Source organism: Festucalex cinctus, chromosome 1 (assembly GCF_051991245.1).
Source record: "Festucalex cinctus isolate MCC-2025b chromosome 1, RoL_Fcin_1.0, whole genome shotgun sequence".
Lineage (NCBI taxonomy): Eukaryota > Metazoa > Chordata > Actinopteri > Syngnathiformes > Syngnathidae > Festucalex > Festucalex cinctus.
Window position 1 is genome coordinate 49,820,981 of NC_135411.1, and position 22,325 is coordinate 49,843,305.

At 45.5% G+C, this 22,325-nt stretch overlaps 2 protein-coding genes across 3 annotated transcripts in view; one reads left to right on the forward strand and one right to left on the reverse strand.

The window, feature by feature from the left end:
* Window positions 1-9,316, forward strand: part of baiap2l2a (BAR/IMD domain containing adaptor protein 2 like 2a) — a 59,202-nt gene extending 49,886 nt beyond the window's left edge. For both annotated transcript variants that reach the window (XM_077540081.1, XM_077540082.1), the window contains exon 14: window positions 9,176-9,316. In XM_077540081.1, coding sequence (XP_077396207.1) covers window positions 9,176-9,242 — 67 coding nt within the window. In that variant the 3' untranslated portion in view covers window positions 9,243-9,316. The remainder of the gene's footprint in view (window positions 1-9,175) is intronic.
* pvalb6 (parvalbumin 6) overlaps window positions 1-11,148 on the reverse strand; it is a 48,428-nt gene extending 37,280 nt beyond the window's left edge. The window contains exon 1 of the mRNA XM_077540085.1: window positions 10,857-11,148. The gene's annotated coding sequence lies outside the window, so the exon portion shown is untranslated. The remainder of the gene's footprint in view (window positions 1-10,856) is intronic.
* Between the last annotated feature and the right edge of the window lie 11,177 nt (window positions 11,149-22,325).

Consider the following 22,325-nt stretch of genomic DNA (forward strand, 5'->3'; position numbering starts at 1 on the left):
AAGTAACATTTCTTTTATTAAAGTTTTTTGATGGTCGTGTTTGAACAATTATAGACAACTTTGAAAACAGTTCACACATGTTTTAGTGCTTTAGCAAGCTGCATTATAAGTCTATATGGTTAGCATGATGCTGGCTCAAAACAGCTGGAGGATGCATTTTTTTTTCCCCAAAAAATGGTAATTTGTGCCAAAGGACCTGGGTTAAGTTGTGGCACAACGTCCCCTAAATTATGAATATTTACTCTATAATACTTCATTGTACTTTATTGTTGTTGTATACTATTCTCTTACATTAGGACATTAAAAATATGTACCATTTTTAAATTTTGGACCAAAATTCGCCATGCCACCACTGGTGCATGATACAAACAGGAAAACAAACAGGGTTTCAACTCCTATTGAGGAATTGGAAAGAGGGGAAGACCGTATGTCAGGTTGGAAAATAGATAAAAATCTGCATGAATGTTATTTAAAAAAAAAAAAAAAAAAAAAAAAAAAGGGGGTGGGGGATAAGAAAAAATAGGCTCAGGCTTACCCTCACCAAGTGGCAAATCAGGTTATTTCGGGTTATGTGTCTTCAAAAGTTATTTTTCCCTTGCCAAAATCCACAAAAAGCAAGAACAACATTAAATAATAATAATAATAATAATAATAATAATAAAACAATAAAACTAAAACAAGAATTGTGACGGGCACACCTGAGAACATGGAGCTGAGGAAGGCTCACAAAGAAAGACAAGACAAAAAATGCTCAATAGGAAAAACAATGAAAGAAGAAAAGGCCTCTGAAACCTGCAAATCAAAGTTGTGTATTGAATTTGCTTTCCTTTTATATAGCATTATCGTTTGTGAGATTAATATGATGATAATTTTTACTTCACTTATTAATGGCACAATTTACCACACAGAATTCTGACTAATGGCACAACATACTTCATTTTTTATTTATTTTTTCAACAGTTCATTGAAGATCCAAAGTGACTGCTCCCAGGGATGCACAACATCCTAACCTAAATGAACATAATTTAGTTGGAGGCATTCCCGTAATTCAATTGCTTAAAAGACACGTTCAGTAAAAATTGGCACTACTTACCCGCTCTCCCCTACTGGTAATATCCAGCAGAACAACTTCAAGTACTTTCCATGTCACAGTCAAAGATGATTGTCAATGGGTGCACAATTACCCCGGCTTTACACCGGTTGCGGTTGCGGTGCGGTTGCGGTGCGTTCCGGCGACGCAGGCAATTAGATTCCATTCATTCGAATGGTGCAGTTTACACCGCTTGCGTGTGCGTTGCGTGTCGACTGCGTCTCAGCTGCGGCGTGCCGCAGCCCTTCCGCAAGGATAGACCTATTTTCTATTTTTGCCGGATGCTGCAGCGGTAGGCCTCCGGCAAATGGCAAGCTAGCACAAAACACATCGAGCGGGACAGGAAGACCGACGCAGTTTCAAAATAAATTTCCGGTTACCTTTCAAGATAAAACACTCGCCAGCTCCTATTTCGCAAGCATGCTAGCAAAACGTGATGTGGGCGTAGACGGGCTTTGAGTTAACGTGTGAGGTGCTCATTCACGGTTTAGACACCAGCGAACATGGACGAGGAGAGGTTTATATTGGACGTAGAAAGCCACAAAATAATAAAAGTCCACCTCTCTTTCTGCTTCTCTGTTGAGCACAGACTTTCTGTGTGTTTGTTGTTGTTTTTAATGCCACATGATCGCGCGCGGTCACGCGAGACACGGCGGGAAGTGGTCGGCGACGGAGCTGCCGGACCGCAGCTGTGCGGAGCCGGTGTGGATTGGCCAAAAAATTGACACGTCCGGAGCACGCAGTCAAGACGCACCGCACCGCAGCCGCACCGCAACCGCAACCGGTGTAAACCCGGGGTTACCGCTTGTGTTCAGCAAGGTTTATGTGGTTTTTACTGGTTTTATTTTGGTAGCTTTCTACTTCCTGTTTGTGTTCCATCACAGTTGGCATGACATGAATCAATAGGAGTCTTGATAGAACAACAAAATACGTTTGGACGTTCTTTTGAGACTAGTGTCATGCAGCTGAGTTCATCCACTTGTGATGAAGAATCATTGAGTGAAGATGGAAACTTCTACATTAGCTTCTCGCTCAAGCCGCCATATGCTTGTCACTTATCAGTGTGTTAGCTTTTTAAAGTTTTGCATGACATCGGTGTTTGTTTTCATTTTAAGTTGTGTGTGACAATCATGTTAAAAAATGTGGGGGGGGGAAAGTGCATCAGGATTTGTTACACCTCATCGTATTTAAACATTGTTTTTTATGGCTTCATAGTGCACTGGTTAACTTCTTACAGTGCTACGTTTTGCCATATTTCAGGCTTCAAACATAAAGATATCAAATGGAGAATAGGCTCCCGTAATACGATGGGTTAAAAACTCCAGTTTAAATTTCCACTTTGATGAACAGTCTTTCTACGATCGGCAGCAGCGAGTCGATGAGCTGGCAATTCTGAGAGGTGCCGCTTGATTTGATATGGATTATGGATTAAATGAAATGAAGTGTTAAGGAATGAAGGTCAGATGAAAGCAGAGAAAGGACGAACGATGCTGTGCGGGCATGAGGAGCAGGACGTGGCCGAGGTTATGAAGCCTGAGGGAGGATGGATGGGAATCGTTCACGTCAAATGCTTGTTTCGATGGGCCACGTTTAGCATAATCTCCGCTACTGAGATTAGCTGTCATTCATACTGTTGGTTGAATATGCAATTCCATTTGATGGTTGACGGTTGGTTTCATCACGTTAGTTAAGTCTTCTCAGGTAACTCTGCTTTTTAATGCGAGGGCACACTTTTTCCTTTTCCCAGGGCTGTTCATATGTTGGCATTTTGAAGTACCGTATTTTCCGCACTATAAGGCGCACCTTCAATGAATGACATATTTTCAAACTTTTTCCATATATATGGCGCTACAGTAGAGGCTGGAGTTACGTTATGCATCCATTAGATGGTGCTGCGCTAAAGGAATGTCAACAAAACAGTCAGATAGGTCAGTCAAACTTTATTAATAGATTACAATCCAGCTTTCTGACGACTCAATTCAAAATGAATAAACAGCTGTTTTATTATTTTCTCTGAGATAAAGTATTAGTATTAGCTCACGATCCAAGATGGCGGGATCTTCTGCGCATGCGTGTCACCGATCGTGCAGGGTCACCGATAGCGTCTTGACAGCGAGACCTGTTGCGGCTCAATATTGATCCATATATAAGGCGCACCGGATTATAAGGCGCAGGGTCAGCTTTTGAAAAAAATTTAAGGCTTTTAGGTGTGCCTTATAGTCGTGAAAATACGGTACCTGAAATTCCTGCTTTTCTTTTGCAGACCCCTTTTATAGTTTTATAGTAGGCTACCAATTATGGTGTTATGTCATCTCTATTGAAAGAATATGCAGACTCAGACCTAGAATGCTGATTTAGATTTGTTGGCCAACTAACCGCTTAACCTATTGTTGATACTTTTTACCATTAAATAATAGTTTAATTCTATAAATAAACTGTCTGCTTTCCCAAGTGATAAAGGCTTTAAGTGGCCTTAACAAAATAGGTCACATCCTAATCTTCTTTCATTTTTCTTTCCTTTAAAAAAAAAAAAGCAAAAAAAAAAAAAAAGCAAAAGAGCAGGCTCTAAATTAAGAAAAGTCTCAATCCATTTTCACTCGCGCTCTGTTCCCATCTGACCATGGCTTTGCTAATGATCTCATTTAGGAGGTCATGGCTTTTCTAATTAGAAACATGTTCAGTCTCCATTGTGCCAGGCTAACCCTTGTGTCACTCTAAAGTTAGCATCAACTTTAGGACCTCTTGTCACTGCTGTTGTTGAAAACACCTTCTAGAATAAAGAAACTCAACTCAAGTAGACTACTGCCGGAAGGACAGAAGTGTTTGGATAACATTGGAAGTTTCTTTGTGTTTACATCTGAGCTTGCCAAAGAAGACAAGAAAACAAACATTGCGATCTCACAAATCCATCTTTAGTTGATACCAATCAGGTTTCTTTGAGCAGAAGTGGGAAAGTAAGCAAGACGTGAGCAATAGCCATCCATCCAGCCATCCAGTCATTTTTTTAAACTACTTATCTTGTTAAGAGTAATGGCAGGGGTGGAGTCTATCCCGTGCCATTTTATAAAATGTTTCCACTAGCTCTTTTCCACGAATGGGTTTGTGAAACCAATCATTTGTCAGTTTGAATGGAATCTATGGAGTTAAAATCATGCCAAAACCCCGTAAACACAAAAAACCTGATCTACGTACACGAAACCTGTTCTACGTACACAAAACCTGTTCTGTGGACAGCCCACATCTTTGGCAACCATACCTGAAGAGTTACCTTCTTCAAGAAGTCTGATAATCATGTCTTTGGTCTCAGACATCTCCCTTGTTGGAGCCATGATTCTTGCCAATCCACTTGGTCCAGCAGCCCTCCAAGGTGTGATAACGGCACTGTTTTTAACTGCTGACTAACGAGCAGATGTCATTTGAGGCAGGTGCCCCAATTAAGGAAAGGAAATTGACTGGATGTGTCTTTATTTTCTGCTCAAAATGGAGTGATTCCATATTGTATTCCTCAGAATGGAGTGATTCCATATATATTTCCCTGCACTTGCTCTATAAAAGTAACATTTACTGACCAGTACAATGTTTTTTCTTCATTTCTTTTAGTGTTTCTGAAAGACAAGATGTTGCACTTTGGAATGACCTTACGACTGTTTCATGTTTTTTATCCGAGTTTGATCTACACAATAAAACGTCTGAGTGAATGGTCGTCCAAGACTGGTGATTCCATACCTTTTGCTAGGAGTAGTAGAACGTATTTTAACACTTAAATTCCTTTTTAATTTGTTTATTGTATGAATCACTATGACAGTTGTGTGACAGACATGCACATGGCCCAAACAATTGGCTTGCTGATCGGACAAAAAAAACAAAAACAAAAACGGGACACCAGGATGAGACCTGCGTAAAGGTGGGGAAAAAACAATGGGATTGGTGAAATCTGCTGGCACACTATGCTCAAAACTTGGACTATCTCCGTTATAACGGAACCTCTTGTCAATCTCCCCACAAAATGTTTTTACAGCAAATTGTTTTACAGTATATGGGGGAAGTCTCACTGCACACCACGAAATAAAAATGTCACAGCATTTAATTGTTCTGCCTGTCATTACACATCTATAGCGTGGATACTTGAACATAGATACAGTAAATAATTTTTAGTAAATATTTTTCAGTTCAATTCAATTAAATTGGATCTCATGGCAATCACTGACCAATGAACAAAATTGACATGCGCTGTTTCATGGAAACTCTGTTAAATAGAAAATACAAATGTAAAATAAAAAATAGCGCCATCTGCTGGATATGTCTTGTACCTGTATGACAAAAGGACGAAGCAATGCAGGTGGCACAATTTGGTGAAACCACCTGCGACCTCACATTCCATCCGTAGCTGAGAACATTCTGCCTCCCCATCACATCACTTTTGAAAAAGCAGCAGGAAATATTTCTATATATATGCCCTTCCATCCTGCTCATAATTCCTTATTAGTGGGTGGCACCCTCGCAGCACGGCACGTTCACACACAGTTTGGCCGGCAATGACTTGTTCTACCAGCATCAGCAGGCGACACACACAATTATAAGGCCCAAACTGGGCATGTCAGGGACATTTTTCACTGATTAAGCTGCATATCAGCAAGCCTGTCAAAGCTTTCCCACATGCCATCTGCCTCAGACAATAGCTGTCTTTGACCTTGGCAAAGACCACACAGAGCGAAATATCAATGTTTGGGAGCTTTGAGTGTAAAATCATCTAGTGTAATGCCAGTTATATTACAGTTACAGATCAGCAGTTTATGGTGACTGTCCATTTATGTTTGTGACCAGCTGTTCACCCTAAAAAGAGAGTAAAGCGTCCAAATGCAATTATAAGACAGCGCCATGCGCCAAATTCAGTTTCTGTCAGCTCAGCAAAAAAATACATTGCCTTCCACTTTATTCTCTTATCATCGCGTTTTAATTAACGTCCTTTAACAAGTGCCCCGAACGCGAGGTTAATTGTACTTTTCATGACAAAATCAGTGCAAATGTAACTTCTCTCAGGGCGACCTCTGCTGTGGTTGGGAACGTTTTTAATTATTCAGGCACAATGGCAGCGAAAGCGTAGCAACGAGGTGGCTTTATGCTCACAAGTTACAGCAGGTCGGATATTTGCTTGCCTGCCCACTTGAGTGAGGAAGATGACAATTTAACAAATAGTCCAGTGCAATGAGGAAAGATAGGGATGTGATACTAGAGAAAGATGTCATTTCACATTTGTGCTGAGTACACAAGTAATTGTACTTTTACTCAAGAAGAGAATATCAGTACTTTTCCCATCTCTGATCATATCTCCTTACTGCCCACTTTAGTATTCAGCATTATATATGCTCTATAGTTAAAACAGTAATAAAAAAAACAAACCAGACGACCATGGGTGACATTCTCAGTCGACATCAAGACATCCTGTGGGTGTCGGTCAGCTTTGACCCCATGACCTCAACTTCCCCATTTAGTCATTTCCTTTGCATTCCTGCTCGACCTTATGATCACTTGCACAATGCAAAGAGATCGAAGACAAGAAACAGTATTGAGAAGATAATGTTCGCTTTTGATTGATGCTAGGAATTAATTCAACAGAGATTTAATGTTTTAGAAATTTGAAATGAAACATCTGCAGCTTATTTTTTGCATTTTCTTTTTGCTGTTTTCATGATGGATTAGTAGTTTTGAATAGAGGTCAAATTGTGTGTGGTGGTGGTGATATCAACATATGTACCAACGTGTCGTTAAGATGTCACGGATAAAGATGAATAAATTAGCACAAGAACATTGCAACTGTCAAAGTCAAGTCCTCATCTCGATGCATTCTTCCAATTTGCATTGTCACCATTGTGTTCACGTGTTGCAATGCAAAATATGAAATGCAAAAGTGATGTCAGGAGGCAAACATGTAACAGGTCCGATATCAAATCACAATCCAACAACGTTCCCCTGTCAGCTCTCTGCTGTCAATCTCAGCCTTTAATTGGATCAGGTCGGGCACATATAGTCAAAATAACCTCAGTGGAAACGGAAACAGCTGGACCACTGACACAGGTCGACTTGCAATCTGCGCACCTCAGGGACAACGAGAAGAGCAGCAGTCGCACCTGCAGGACACCATTCCGCACCTCTTTTCAACTCTCTCCACTTTTCTGGACCTCTTTATGTCTTGCTGTCACAAAGTGAGCCCTCCTCCCCAGGAGCCTTATATCACATGTGGCACTTCACACTCCACAGAGCTTGTTAAATTACAGAAATCCCCAGGAAATCAAGTGTGGACATGCTAACATCCATTCCACCTGACAGATATCTAATGGAGAAATGGTGATAAGCTTAAGGCTGCGTGAGTTTAAAATACAATGATCAGGCAAAGAAGGATGTGGGGGCAAGAACAGTGTGTGGATCGTTATTGGTAAGGCATTGGTGGACTGGTATCTACCATGAACGTACGGCAACAGTTGTAGTGGATTTGAATGTGGTGGCCAATATATGAGAATGACATAAAGAAATGAATGTGTCTGAGAGTTAGGCAGACTGTGTTGCACTATGTTAGGCATACAGAGTGCATTTTCTATTACACGCCCTCTTTCCCTGGCATGGCACACCTGACAATTTGGTGACACAAAATTAACTAGACCTTAGGCCAACTAAATTCAGGTCTAAGTTGTGACGTAGGTGATGTAACAAAACTTTGGTGAATTTGATCGACGCTCGGGGAGACAGATTCTGCGTTCCGCTGATATGTATTGGATGTCATTGTACTTGAATCATAAATATAACATCATGTAATTATTGGATTTCATATGCTTTGGGACTGATCAGACTACAAAAGAGCCATTCAGTTTCCATCTGGATGGGCTAAAAATTGGATTTTGTCTGGTAGTCCGAAGGCTTTATGCTTCCACCATGAACACTGTACTAGACTTGCCCTGAGCACGAAAATAGGAACCTTGGAGTTCATACTATGGATGTCCCGATCACACTTTTTTGAACCAGAGTTCGAGTGACCTCATTTTGAGATCGACCGAGTCCCGATCCGATACCTCGGCATTTTATTAAGAAGAAGAAGAAAAAAAAATAAAAAATAAAAAAAAAAAAAAAATTTTTTTTTTTAAATTAGAACTATCCCAACACCTTTTATATGGTGAGTGGAGCAGTGGTTTAACTAAATAAAACGTTTAAACTCTTTTTTGGCACATCTATGAGTTACTCAAAGAGCTATTACTAACCAGTATATAAATTTTTCACAAGCACTTTATTTTTAAGAACCTACTTGTTAAGGTTCCGGTGCGACCGGAGAGTGGATCCCAGAATCACAGAACACAGAGGAGTAAGCGAGAGGATTTATTCACCAAAACACGTGAATATGAACATAAAGCGCTGGACACAGCCAGGAAAAAGGTTAACAAAAAGTGCTTGCAAATTGCAAGGAGGGAAATTAACACAACACAAAAAGACCCGAAGGCTACAAACCACAAACACAAGAAAGCAACAACTTACTATAGCTATGAAACACGCCACATAAAAGTGGGAACAAAAAGAGACGAAGCAAAAACTTACGTAGATGAAAATCGAAAATCTTGGACTATAATAATTAGCAAAGGCGAAAAACAGTGGAAACACTAGACGATGGCTGTGAGCAGACGGAGCAGCGACCCGACAGTGGCTGCAAGGAGTCCCAGTCCTTATGAAGGCCTAATAGATGATGCACTGCAGGTGTGGTGCAGGGGACACGCCCCTCTCATTAATTAGGCACTGTGAGACAAGGAAAACACACTGAGAGCCCAGCAACATGACACTACTGTAGCCATTTTAAAGAGTGAAATAAGCCAAATTCACAACAAACAAAAGGCTGCATTTGAAGAGCAAGCAAGCAAAATGTATTTAATCTTACCATATCCTGACAACTGCAATTGGCTGGCAACCAGTTCAGAGTGTACCCCGCCCACTGCCCGAAGCTGGCTAGGATAGGCTCCAGCACCCCCGCGACCCTTGTGAGGAGCAAGCGGGTCAGAAAACGTATGGATGGATATCCTGACCATGACCGGTCTGGACTCGCACCAGGCACGATTTGGCGACCCTGCGAAGTACGTCGGAATGTCCGGATTCGCGCCAGGCTAGGCTAAGCTAGGCAAGGGGTCCCTCCGACGCTACTGCAGAGTCCTGGCGGGCACCTCAGCTGCATCCGTGGGGAGGAAACGAAGCACGTCCAGAGTCGCCAGCGCCTGATGGCGGAGGGGCTGCCTGGCAATGAAGTGCAGCGGGGAAGCGTGCAACACATCTTACTGTATATCCTTTCCGCTAAACGAAATTGCACTTTGCACACAGTGCAAGTCACACCCTCGCCGTTTTACACATTAAAACTTATCATCTACTTCCAAATACCTCGGCGCCATTTCCTTGTTTAACCCCGCCGCTCGATGACATCATGCAAATAGTGTCACTGTAGCAAAGTGACGCCATGCTGCACGCTAAGCTATGTGGGAAAATGAAGTCTCACTCTGTGCCACCGCGCAACTTCAGATCTAATACAAAGTTATTTTAAAAAACAAAACAAAAAACCTCATATTTATCTGAGTCCTGATTGGGGACAATGTCCGATTCCAGCTGAGTCAGCAACCACGTGATCGGATCAGGACATCCCTAGTTCATACTTGTAATTTTTGTACTGGATGTTCCACAAGCATCCATTCTGTGTCCTCTTCATATCCAAATTTGTTACCATTCAACTGAGCCTTTCAATCATGACTTTGAACTTTTTTTTTTAAATAAACTCTTTAGAAATCATTGATATGGCCAAAACAGTAGAAATAACTTGAAATCCATCATTTATTTATTTATCTATTTATTTGTAATCTTATTGTGCTGCAACTTCAAACTAAAGCCAGTGCCTCACTCTCATCCTCTCTCTGGATAGTCATTATAATCCACCTGAGAACATCTCTAATGTCTCATTGTCCTTCAGGACACAGCTGTTCGTCATGAAGGACAGATTTTGTCAGAGGGCTGGCTGATGAATACGACAATGTAGCGCTGCACCACCGGATGCAACTAGTGAGAACGATTTAAGGGGACAAAAAGAGCTTATATCTGGTGCAAAATCGTCACAGCCACTAGATGTTATATTGAGCTGCACCAATGATACCAAAATGTGCTTTAATGTGCCACTCGCTCATCATCATCAACGAATACACTGTGCAAGGCAGGCCTTGTAATGCATGTGTAGTGCACAAGAACAAATGTTTCATCCAAGTGTCCGCTCGGAAGACTCACCAGCACTCGTAAAGGAATGTAATGTAATGGATTCCCCCCTTTACACACACATGCACACATCCACACGCAGTGACTCACAGCTCTGAGAGAACCAATCACCATCGCCGGTTTTCAGCTCCGGTTTGTGAATGGGATTTGAGCTCCGTTGGAAGCATGCAGTCATTTCAAATGGAAACATGCTTCCATCCTGTCATCATGTTTGTAGTTTGCGTTTATTTTGTCACATGTTATTATATCACTTCTAAACGGCTTTTGACTCCCTTTAGTGGTGTTAATTTTGACTTTTTACCAGCTCATTGGCTCATCATCACTCTTGTGTACCACTGCTCGTGTCTTTTAAGTCTTTTTTGACACTATTCTCTAATATGCTGGATACACGCCAACACAACACACTATCTTTCTCCTATTCCTTCACTTTCTCTCATTTTTCTAAAAAAAAAAAAAAAAGAAAGAGATCAACAGTAACACTTACCTGCAATGACAGAGACTTAGTCCTGAGTGCCTCTGAGTCCTCAGCGATTGGACGGAGAGCAGCGAGCCTGCAAAGCAGCTGATGGGCGAGCCAAGTGGAGGACCGAGAGAAGGAGAAAGAGACTGCAAGACAAGTGAAGAGAGCTACAAAAGAGAAAGTGGATGCTGTGCGATCGAGGAGGAGGAGGAGGAGGAGGCTGGCTGGAGGTGAGATGAAGGGGAGAAAGAGAGGGAGGGAGAGATAAAGGGCGATGGAGGAGTAGAGGGAGGGAGCGCTAGATTGGGATAGGAGGGGATTGTGTGATGTTGGACTGGAGGAGGAGAGAGGTGGATGAAGGCAAAGGAGAAGAAATGGTGAAAGGTAGGAAGAAAGGGATGAGTGCTAAATAAGGGAGAGAAGAAGAGAAAGACGCATGAAAATGGTTTGTTCAAAACGTTTAACAAGTGGAACATCCTGGCCAAAAATATAAATGAAAGTCATCAGATGCATCCCGTCTCTGGAGACGTCCATTCAATCACGCTGTAATCCAATAATGTGAGCAATAGCACCGTGGGAGAAAAAAAAAAAAAAAAGGCAGGAAGAGGTGAGGAATGCTAAAGATAGTTTGGATCCAAAAATGAAATTCATGGATCTTTGTGGTGTAAAAAAAATATATATATACGTATAATGAAAAGAGGGAGTGAGTCCAAAGGAGAGCAAGGAAAGAGAGAAAGGGTGAAAAGAATAAATGGTGAATTATGATATGATGAAAATCCACTCCTCCATCTTTTCCTTTCAAACGTTAGTTGATGTGCATGTGACCTGAAAGTTTTTTTGTTTGTTTTTTCTTGCTCCAGTCTCCTGGGCCACGTTTGACATTTACAATGGATCTCTAAGGCCGAATGCAGTGAAAATGTGCAGCCATCAAAATCGGCTCCAGGTTACAAATCTCAATGATCTCAAATTACGGGTCAGGTCTCCTTCACGCTAAGACACCAGGGGGGGTCTTAAGTTGTCTTACACATGTGGTGCATATGCACATTTTAAAGCAGGAAAGCTTTCAAAAGTCTCACTTGGCTCCAAAACTGCTGGCGTAGATTTATTCACCCTGAGGTGTACATTTCATTCCTGTAGGTGCAGATATTTTTTTTTTCACAAGGTCACATTGGTTGAGTGAATACAAAAAAAAAAAAAAAACACAATCTTTCAACTTTCAACGCCGTTTATCATTATGACGATATTGTTGACTTTTTGTGTGTGTGTACTTCTGTAGGTACGCCAGCTTCCTCTCACATTCCAAAAGTGTGCATGTTAGGTTCATTCTAGACTCTAAATTGTCCTTCAGTGTGAATGCCCTGCAAATGGGTGACCACCAGTCCAGGATGTGTCCTGTCTCTTGTGTGAAGTTAGCTGGGACGAGCTCCCCACACCAGCAGTTGATAAGCAGTTTATTAAATTCATGTCAATAAATTTCAAGAAAATGGCAAGATACAAAAAAAAGAAAATATCTTTAAAATTCTATTTTCTTTTCAATATATGGGAAAATGAATGTATGGAAATAATCGATATTAGGCCAGAAAAGGAAAACTGATTCGATTTTTTTTAAAGCCAGCCCTACCAATTAGTACCAACACTGTAATCACTGTCCAGTTTTAAATTCACCCGTGCGTCCGTCCATGTCTGTCATGTCTGTCGCTCCGCTACTAAGCTCACCTTGGAGGGTTCATCTTTCCAGTCCAACACCCACCCACCTTTGCAAACTCCTTTCGAGCTGGGGCAGCGTCAGATCCAATAGTGAAGTAACGACAAAGGTGTTGGTGTTGCCTTGATGGGCTTTTTTGATTGATTGTTTAACAGTTTAATATCATGCTCTTCAGCCGGTTGGGAAGAATATCATCCGGTTGCTAATATTTGCAACCCCATCATTTGTTGTCGTGCCATGTCATATATAGATATATTGACTTTAAAAGGCCTTAATTGTCAGAGTGCGTATTTGTGGTCTAACTGTTTGTGTATGCTGATTGCTAATTTAAGTCTATATGCATGCAAAGACTTTTATAGTAGATGGGCCACAATAAAAATAGGCAAAGCTCTGACCTTGCAGGTGACGATTGTGTCAGCTTTAAAACTGTCAGGACTCGAAAGTGTGGTGGTGGACCCAAATGCAGGAGGCGGACAAGTCGGGGAGGCAGAGGTGCGAAAACGGAGTAAATTTAATCAAACAAAACTAAAGTTGCAAACAGGGCTTGGTAACAAAGAATAACAAAACACCGAAGGGAAAAACAATGCACGAGCAGACTTAACTCTGGGAGCACGGACGTGGGGCAACAAGAACAATGAACCGACCCGAACTGAAGCGAAAACCGAATACTAAGTACACACACTAATTACACACGACGAGACACAGCTGGGCAAGACACAAGTGGAAGGGGTTGCTGATTGGTTGGCACATGAGGAAGGGCAGGCAAACACAGGTGGACATGGAAAGGCTTAACGAGACTAGGGAAAAATCAGAACATAAACATGACAAACTAAAAACCCAACAAAAACAAAGCAAAACCCACCCTAAACAGAACCAAAACATGACAATACCCCCCCTTCAAGGGACAGCTCCCAGATGTCCCATAAGGTCCAAAAACAACAAAACAGACGGGAGGGTGCATGGCCCACTATCAAGGGCAGTCCAAAAAACAAAAAACAAAATGCCAAAAGCCTAGAGGTGGCCAGACGAGGAGTGCCCAGAGGACCAGTCAGGTGGGCGTCCCGGACGCCAGATGAGGAGTGCCCAGAGGGCCAGTCAGGTGGGCGTCCCGGACGCCAGACGAGGAGTGCCCAGAGGGGCCAGTCAGGTGGGCGTCCCGGACGCCAGACGGGGAGTGCCCGGCGGGGCCGGTCCGGTGGGCGTCCCGGACGCCAGACGAGGAGTGCCCGGTGGGGCCGGTCAGGAGGGCGTCCCCGACGCCAGACGAGGAGTGCCCGTCGGGGCCGGTCAGGAGGGCGTCCCCGACGCCCGACGAGGAGGGCCCGGCGGGGCCGGTCAGGAGGGCGTCCTCGACGCCCGACGAGGAGGGCCCGGCGGGGCCGGTCAGGAGGGCGTCCCCGACGCCCGACGAGGAGGGCCCGGCGGGGCCGGTCAGGAGGGCGTCCTCGACGCCCGACGAGGAGGGCCCGGCGGGGCCGGTCAGGAGGGCGTCCTCGACGCCCGACGAGGAGGGCCCGGCGGGGCCGGTCAGGAGGGCGTCCCTGACGCCCAACGAGTAGCAGAGGTGGCGGCGGGATGCTCGCCGCCAGACGAGGAGCTGGAGGCGACGGCCTCAAGTCGTGCGCCGCCAGGGTTGACGCTGGCGGAGGCGGCCGCTGGCCGGGCGCCGCCGGAACTGGTGCATGCGAAGGCGGCCGCTGGCCGGGCGCCGCCGGGACTGGTGCAGGCGAAGGCGGCCTCTGGCCGGGCGCCGCCTGAACTGGTGCAGGCGATGGCGGCCGCTGGCCGGGCGCCGCCGGAACTGGTGCAGGCGATGGCGGCCGCTGGCCGGGCGCGGCCAGAACTGGTGCAGGCGATGGCGGCCGCTGACCGGGCGCCGCCGGAACTGGTGCAGGCGATGGCGGCCGCTGGCCGGGCGCCGCCGGAACTGGTGCAGGCGATGGCGGCCGCTGGCCGGGCGCCGCCGGAACTGGTGCAGGCGATGGCGGCCGCTGGCCGGGCGCCGCCGGAACTGGTGCAGGCGATGGCGGCCGCTGGCCGGGCGCCGCCGGAACTAGTGCAAGCGAAGGCGGCCGCTGGCCAGGCGCCGCCGGTCGAGGAGCAGGAGGCGGCGGCCGCAATCCATGCGCCGCCGGACGAGGAACAGGAGGCGGCGGCCGCAATCCATGCGCCGCCGGACGAGGAACAGGAGGCGGCGGCCGCAATCCATGCGCCGCCTGACGAGGAACAGGAGGTGGCGGCCGCAATCCATGCGCCGCCTGACGAGGAACAGGAGGCGGCGGCCGCAATCCATGCGCCGCCTGACGAGGAACAGGAGGCGGCGGCCGCAATCCATGCGCCGCCGGACGAGGAACAGGAGGCGGCGGCCGCAATCCATGCGCCGCCGGACGAGGAACAGGAGGCGGCGGCCGCAATCCATGCGCCGCCGGACGAGGAACAGGGGGCGGCGGCCGCAATCCATGCGCCGCCGGACGAGGAACAGGAGGCGGCGGCCGCAATCCATGCGCCGCCGGACGAGGAACAGGAGGCGGCGGCCGCAATCCATGCGCCGCCGGACGAGGAACAGGAGGTGGCGGCCGCATTCCATGCGCCGCCTGACGAGGAACAGGAGGTGGCGGCCGCAATCCAGGCGCCGCCTGACGAGGAACAGGAGGTGGCGGCCGCAATCCATGCGCCGCCTGACGAGGAACAGGAGGTGGCGGCCGCAATCCATGCGCCGCCTGACGAGGAACAGGAGGTGGCGGCCGCAATCCATGTGCCGCCTGACGAGGAACAGGAGGCGGCGGCCGCAATCCATGCGCCGCCGGACGAGGAACAGGGGGCGGCGGCCGCATTCCGTGCGCCGCCGGACGAGGAACAGGGGGTGGCGGCCGCATTCCGTGCGCCGCCTGACGAGGAACAGGAGGTGGCGGCCGCATTCCGTGCGCCGCCTGACGAGGAACAGGAGGTGGCGGCCGCAATCCATGCGCCGCCTGACGAGGAACAGGAGGTGGCGGCCGCAATCCATGCGCCGCCTGACGAGGAACAGGAGGTGGCGGCCGCAATCCATGTGCCGCCTGACGAGGAACAGGAGGCGGCGGCCGCAATCCATGCGCCGCCGGACGAGGAACAGGGGGCGGCGGCCGCATTCCGTGCGCCGCCGGACGAGGAACAGGGGGTGGCGGCCGCATTCCGTGCGCCGCCTGACGAGGAACAGGAGGTGGCGGCCGCATTCCGTGCGCCGCCTGACGAGGAACAGGAGGTGGCGGCCCAGGCGAAGCGGCCAGGGGCTGCGGCGGCAGCGGCACAGGCGAAGCGGCCAGGGGCTGCGGCGGCAGCGGCACAGGCGAAGCGGCCAGGGGCTGCGGCGGCAGCGGCACAGGCGAAGCGGCCAGGGGCTGCGGCGGCAGCGGCACAGGCGAAGCGGCCAGGGGCTGCGGCGGCAGCGGCACAGGCGAAGCGGCCAGGGGCTGCGGCGGCAGCGGCACAGGCGAAGCGGCCAGGGGCTGCGGCGGCAGCGGCACAGGCGAAACAGCCAGGGGCTGCGGCGGCAGCGGCACGGGCGAAGCGGCCAGGGGCTGCGGCGGCAGCGGCACAGGCTGCGGCTTGGGTCGCCTCTGCCTCCTCCTCTGTCTGCGGGAAGCTGGGGCTGTAGTCACACCAGCCTGTTGACCAAGGGACCGGGAAACTCGAGACACACCAGGGACTAAGTTAAGGGGTGCATCAACAGACGAAACAAGACTAGGAAGGGGTGTAAGTGACTTTGACCGGGGTGCCTGGGACAACGAGGAACAAGGTGATGCGGAAACAGGTTCTACTAGACTTGACGGGGAACGTGCAAACAAAAAACTATAAAAGCTTTCACTCGCACTCAAACCAAACTTGGTGTGCTCACTCACTTCACATTCATCCTCTAAGTCAGAATCAAAATCAAACTCGGGAACGTGGTCAACAAAAACGTGGGGTGACAAAATTGTGTCATAAGGAAGTGCACTGGGGGAACTACTAGGTGAACAAAAACTGGTGTCCAAATCAGAATAGTTTAACTCGGTGTCTGTGAGCTCAAAATCAGAATCACTTAAATAACTGTAAAGGGAATCACAAGGAGGTGAACTGGGTAAAAATGCTTTAACGGGTGAGGAGGACACGGAGACACAAGAACCAGAAAAGAAAGCTGAACCTACACAGAGGGAACGGGGTTGGTCAACAGGCTGATGGCGTCTGGGAGCTGGCCGACGTCGTGCCGGTCGGCACCGGCTCCCTGCTGGGTCCTTTCCTGGTCGGTTCATTCTGTCAGGTCTCGAAAGTGTGGTGGTGGACCCAAATGCAGGAGGCGGACAAGTCGGGGAGGCAGAGGTGCGAAAACGGAGTAAATTTAATCAAACAAAACTAAAGTTGCAAACAGGGCTTGGTAACAAAGAATAACAAAACACCGAAGGGAAAAACAATGCACGAGCAGACTTAACTCTGGGAGCACGGACGTGGGGCAACAAGAACAATGAACCGACCCGAACTGAAGCGAAAACCGAATACTAAGTACACACACTAATTACACACGACGAGACACAGCTGGGCAAGACACAAGTGGAAGGGGTTGCTGATTGGTTGGCACATGAGGAAGGGCAGGCAAACACAGGTGGACATGGAAAGGCTTAACGAGACTAGGGAAAAATCAGAACATAAACATGACAAACTAAAAACCCAACAAAAACAAAGCAAAACCCACCCTAAACAGAACCAAAACATGACAAAAACCTCTCAAACCAACCTGTGCATGCCCAGGTATCCTCATCCATAAAACTCTGATTGCATTCTCTCAAGCAAAACCACAGAATTGATTTAAAATCAATCTTGAGACATCTAGACTTGTCTTAATGCTTTGTAGGTGAGCTCTAGAGAACAATGACAGATGATCATCCGTACAGGCTGTTCTATTGGAGGGTGCATGTCATTTAAATGGCCGCATGCTCCACAGCTGACACAACTCTATTTCCATTCCATGTATTCTTCTCAAGTGAAATTGGGCTGTAATAGATTGCAATTGTGCTGTGACGGCAATATTGTCGAGAGTGTGAATGTGTAGTATGTGTGTGCGTGTGTGCGGTGACAGAAAGAAATTCAGAATGAATGAGACGGGATAAAGAGAGTTAGATGTGTCTCCTCCAGCTGTTTATCAGCTTGCAGCACTCTGCACATACTTTAACTCCACCAGAATAAGTATGCCTTACTTAATAATGTGTCCGATAATTGACTCTCTTCCTGCACAAGCCCCTAGGCTCGCTCGCTCTCTCTCTCTCTCTCTCTCTCTCTCTCTCTCTCTCTCTCTCTCTCTCTCTCTCTCTCTCTCTCTCTCTCTCTCTCTCTCTCTCTCTCTCTCTCTCTCGTCTCTCTCTCTCTCTCTCTCTCTCTCTCTCTCTCTCTCTCTCTCTCTCTCTCTCTCTCCCTCTCCTCTCTCCCTCTCCTCGCTCCCTCCCTCTGTGTTACACAAACAGAATATTATTCTCAATAATTCTATATATTACAGCTCAATCATACATCAGTATTCAAAAGATAAGCATGCATCTTGCATGCAACATAAACATAGTCACGACAGCAGAATGATTGCAGTCATTCGACATCTGAGTTGATCTATTTCAGACTGATGGACTTTATATATATCAGCCTGGGATCATATATGACTGCTCCCACATTTACGGGCATCCATCATCCTGTAGATAACTCCACACGTAGCAATCGAATACCAGTCCAAAATTGAATAGTCACCATCGTCCTTAGAATAAATTCATCCCCCCCCCCTCCCCAAAAAATTAAATTAAATCACAATTCTGTCTGCTGTGTACATTTGATACCAAAAATACATCAAATCCCTTTAACCCACTGTACTTAAACAAACACATTACAAAGATTACCTGTAGTTTTAATGAAGGCTGTGCTTGCTTTTGATATGCTGCCAAAACTCAAAATGCTGCTTCCATCTTGTTAAATCAAAATGGACACATTTGGAGTTGATGTAAAATCCCGTGAATAACATGCACCTCTGCATAATACGCACTCCCAAAATCACCCTTAAGAAGTTTTTTTCTTCTCAGTCCTTGTGTATAACATGCCCCCCAACGTTGAGGAGCATTGTCCTTAAACCATACTTGCCAATTTTGGGTGGTGAAAAATAGGGACATTTTTTTCGTCGGCATTTGGGGGACACTGACATCCATTATTTGCTAAAAACAATCAAGTTTATCACTTTGAACATTAAATATTGCATCTTTGTAGTGTATTAAATTAAATGTAAGTTGTGCATGATCTGCAAATCGATGTATTCTGTTTTTATTTATGTTGGACACAACGTCCCAATTGGATTTGTACATTCTAAATATAGCCATATCTGTCACGTGACATGAGGTGCGGCGTTCGGACCCAAATGCAGGCAAGACACCACAGTTGGGAAACAAAGAGTCTTCATATACAAAAATACAAAGTAACAACAGCGAGTCGGGCTGGATTCAGATGGCCTTGAAGAAAACACTTGACAGAGAAAACTTGCTGAAGAAAGCAGGGCTGGATTCATGGAAGCAAGCTCGAAGACATGGAAGAAAGCTTGCAAGGAATAGCGGAGATAACCTCAACATGCTGAGAGAAAACCTCGGCGTACAGATATAAGTGTTATTCATTAACTCACTAGGGTAGCGCACAATTCTATATGACAAAATAAAGGCTTATATGATGAAATCAACAAGTCCTTCAACAATATATGACCCTATTGGTTGTTTAAAAAAAGAGTGTTACGTATTGTATCGGCCATTAATTAGTGAAATAATAGTAAATTGAATTGAACCAGTCTGGTCAGAGGAAAAATGTCTATCTTACTGAGCTAACAGGCCTGTATTTATTTAAGTTTTTTTTTTTTTTTTTTTTTTTTTTTTTTTTAGTGCTGTCGTGTATTTCAATTTGTCACCAGGACTAATGGTTGTGGTTAGCATTAGGCTTTTAGTGAGATTGTACACGTTACGTCTTTACATGGGATGCAAATGGTTGTGGTTAGTAGGCCCCTCCTACCACCATCCAAACATTCACACCTTTCAGACTCCAGTGTGAGTTGCACCGGAGGCAATGTCTTGCCCAAGGACACAACGACACATGAGAGCGAGGACCGAACAGCCCACCTTCTGGTTACTGGACAAGCAGCGCTACCTGCTGAGCCACAGCCACATAGCTGTAGAAATATCATTACAAGGAACATAGCACCGGCAGAGCAGTTAACAATAAATGACAAAACACAGTCACATATGACCCAGTGATACAAAACACAGTCATAACAACATCTAATGTTCTAAATAAATGTTGATTGATTACAAAGGTCTCTTGTAGTTACTATATTTACTACTATAATTAGACAGTTTCAACAGTAAATAATAATAATAATAATAATAATAATAATAATAATAATAATAATGATAATAATAATATGTAAATGGTGCACATTTACTTTAATATCTATGACAAATGTTCAGTCATGATTTGGCACAATTAGGCCACTTACCGTATTTTCACGACTATAAAGCGCACCGAAAAGCCCCCAATTTTTTCAAAAGCTGACCATACGCCTTATAATCCAGTGCGCCTTATATATGGATCGCTATTGAGCTGCAACAGGTCTCGCTGTCAAGACACGATCGGTGACGCGCATGCGCAGAAGATCCCGCCATCTTGGATCGCTAGCTAATACTAATACTTTACCTCAGAGAAAATAATAAAACAGCTGTTTATTCATTTTGAATGGAGTTGTCAGAAAGCTGGTTTGTAATCTATTAATAAAGTTTGACTGACCTATCTGACTGTTTTGTTGACATTTCCTTTAGCGCAGCACCATCTAATGGATGCATAACGTGACCCCAGCCTCTACTGTAGCGCCTGATATTGAAAAAGTTTTAAACTATGTCATTCATTGAAGGTGCGCCTTATAATGCGGTGCGCCTTGTAGTCGTGAAAATACGGTAATTCAACAAAAACAACAAAAGCTCACGACACAACTCAACAATGACACAGATTGTCAAGTAGCAAATTAGGGAAGCTCCACTAATTCAAATTATGACCACCTCAAGTGTCATGGATAAAGAGAGCCGAAACAAGGAAGTAGCTGCAACATAGTGCACAGGAAGGGGAAAACTATAAACATTTGCAGGAAAATACAGACTGAAAACAGTATATCATCACTCTATAAATACATATGAGGAGTACACATTTCAAATAAGACAAAAACTGTCAGGGTCCGGTTGGTGGAGGGCCCAAATGCAGAGAGAGACAACAGGTGGATGGAGTGATGAGGGTTTATTAAACAGAAAGCGCTGTAGAAGGTAGCAGTCCAAGGAGCGAGTTGTTGATTGACGAGCAAGGCCAGAAGCGGAGGGAGTCCAGGCAGGCAAGCGGCAGGGTACACAACTGGGGAGAGCAAAGATCAGGTAAGTCAAATGCAATATAGGCACGCAACAAATGACTAGATAGCTAGAAGCACGAACTCTGACGGAGTGTGTTGATCTGGCGACGAGGTGGAGTTGGGGACCAGCTTAAATACACAGCACTTGATGGAGATGATTGCTTGCACCTGGTCCCAGCTCCACTCGCCGCTCCAATCCTGCTGAGTGACACACCCACACTAACACGCTCAAGGGGCAGAGTCAGGAGACCTGACAAAAAACAATTTGAAATGAGGCAATAGGTACAAACAATAGCAACAGAAACAGAGGTGAAAGACCCAAAATCCACAAACCAGCCCATCGTGGTTTTGACATTTTTTTTTCCGTGAGAGTTCCATATTGTTTCCGAGAACCACTCAGAGGAAGGAACTTGTTTTTTCTCAAATTCTCTAGAGAAACACACTCTTTTAGTTTTCCTCAGTCTGTGTGGGCCAATGCCAAAACTATAGTGAGTACTGTAGTGCAGTTGTTCTGACAGCATGGTACAAACACCTGCTGCAAGGCTATGGATTGGAGGAAACATACACTTGTATATATTTGTGGTTGTATATTTGTTGCACAAAACATTGGACTATGTTGTAGGTCAGCCTCACTTTTTTTGGGGGGGGGACTTTGATTTTTTTTAATTGAACATATAAACATACAAAAAACAGCAGAAAAACAACAAATTAAAAAAGAAAAGAAAAGAAGAACCCTATACAATCCTCAATCAATCACAGTTTACATGTTCAAAAGGGAATAGGAAGAAGTTAAAAACTTATCTAGTCCTACCCCTTATACATTGTATATTTAGACTTATTTCATTATTAATACAATACGACGTTAATAATTTTTTAAAACAAAATGTACAAACCTGGTTATATATACACAAGTGCACTTCGACATACGTGCATTTGCCAGCAACATACAGTGGCATGAAAAAGTATCCTGACCTTTTGGAAATTCTCACATTTCTGCCTAAAATCACCATCAAACGTGATCTGATCTTTGTCAAAATCACACAGATGAAACAACATTGTCTGCTTTAACTAAAACCACCCAAACATTTACAGGTTTTCATATTTTAACAAGTATAGCATGCAAACAATGACAGAAGGGGGGAAGAATAAGTAACTGAACCATCACATTTAATATTTTGTGGCCCCCCTTTGGCAGCAATAACTTCAACCGGACGCTTCCTGTAGCTGCAGATCAGTCTGGCACATCGATCAGGACTGATCTTGGCCCATTCTTCTTTACAAAACTGCTGTAGTTCAGTCAGATTCCTGGGATGTCTGGCATGAATCGCTGTCTTGAGGTCATGCCACAGCATCTCAATGGGGTTCAAGTCTGGACTTT